Source organism: Penaeus monodon, chromosome 30 (assembly GCF_015228065.2).
Source record: "Penaeus monodon isolate SGIC_2016 chromosome 30, NSTDA_Pmon_1, whole genome shotgun sequence".
NCBI lineage: Eukaryota > Metazoa > Arthropoda > Malacostraca > Decapoda > Penaeidae > Penaeus > Penaeus monodon.
The window spans coordinates 31,287,856-31,289,128 of NC_051415.1; the positions used below are offsets into that span (position 1 = coordinate 31,287,856).

The 1,273-nt window shown below is 43.8% G+C and overlaps 1 protein-coding gene across 1 annotated transcript in view; it reads left to right on the top strand.

The window, feature by feature from the left end:
• LOC119592709 (MAM and LDL-receptor class A domain-containing protein 2-like) overlaps positions 1 to 1,273 on the top strand; it is a gene marked incomplete at its 5' end in the record, with an annotated part of 12,914 nt that overhangs the window by 1,876 nt on the left and 9,765 nt on the right. Inside the window, 2 exon segments of the mRNA XM_037941643.1 lie at positions 698 to 838; positions 1,114 to 1,256. Coding sequence (XP_037797571.1) covers positions 698 to 838; positions 1,114 to 1,256 — 284 coding nt within the window.

Sequence of the window (1,273 nt, forward strand, 5' to 3'; positions counted from 1 at the left end):
ATTAAAACAATAAGGCCTAATATACATATACCGATTACTAAACACCCTTGCTTTTCTCTAAGTAAGAACTTACTCTCATTTCTTCCCTTTTCTTTTCTCTTTTTGTTACTCCCTCTCTCATTACTTCCTTTTTCTCTTTCTATTTTCTATTTATCCCTCTCCTCCCTCTCTTCACACTCCGCTCTCCCCTCGTTCTTTTTTTTTTATCCCTCTCCTCCCTCTCCTACCTATTTCTGATTCATCTTTCCTCCCTCACTCTTTCTTTTTATTTATCTCTCTCCACTTTTCCTTCACACCTGCTCTATTCCCTCTTTCTTATTTGTCCATTTTCTCTCCCTTTTGTCTTATCCTCTCCACTCTTTCTTATATATCACTCTCCCCTTTGCACTCTTACCAGATTCCCTAATTTCTATTTATCCCTTTTTCCTCCGCTCTCCCCTTTCCCTCTACCCTTTCTCCTCTCCCCTCTCCGCCGTCGTATTTCCCCTCTTTCATAATTATCCCTCTCCCCTCTCCCCCGTTGCATTTTCCCTCTTTCTTATCCCTATCCCTTTCCCCTTTCTCCCCTCTCCCCCGTTGCATTTTTCCCTCTTTCTTCTCTCTCCCTCTCCCCTCTCTATCCCCATCTCCTATCCCCTCTCCCCTCTCCCCCGGTGCATTCTTCCCTCCTTCTTATCTCTCCCTCTCTCTCCTCCAGTCGTGGTTCCAGGAGGACTCGCCTGCGACTTCGAAAACCCACAACAATGCGGCTTCCACACGTCCCTTCCCGGAGACACAGCGAAGTGGACATGGGGCTCAGGCACACCTTCTCTTGACCACACCCTCGACGCTATGGATGGTAGGCTTCTTGCTTCTCACTCTTTGGGTGTTTCCCTTGATATGTGGTTGTTGTTTGTGTGTGTGTTTTTTATATATAGTTGTGACAAATATTAATTTGATTTTGGAGATGGTTGAGTATTGTTTTGATCGACTTTTATTCATCTAGGAGGGATTTTATGTGCATGAGTTGAGCGTTGCAAGGTTTTAATTTTCTTCTGATTGCACTGGATGGCCTCGGTTAAGTAAATCACTGAAATGCCATGTCAACTTACTCGTTTTTTTGTCTTTATAAAGGTCACAGCATGTTCATCGCAGTGAATGAAGTAGGGAGTAACCAAATAGCACATTTAGTTACTCCATCTATCATGCCCTTGGATGAGTACTTGTGCATTACCTTCTGGATAAACATACAAGGCGCTCAGTCCTCTAGACTTACGGTAAGGATTGTGTTTAC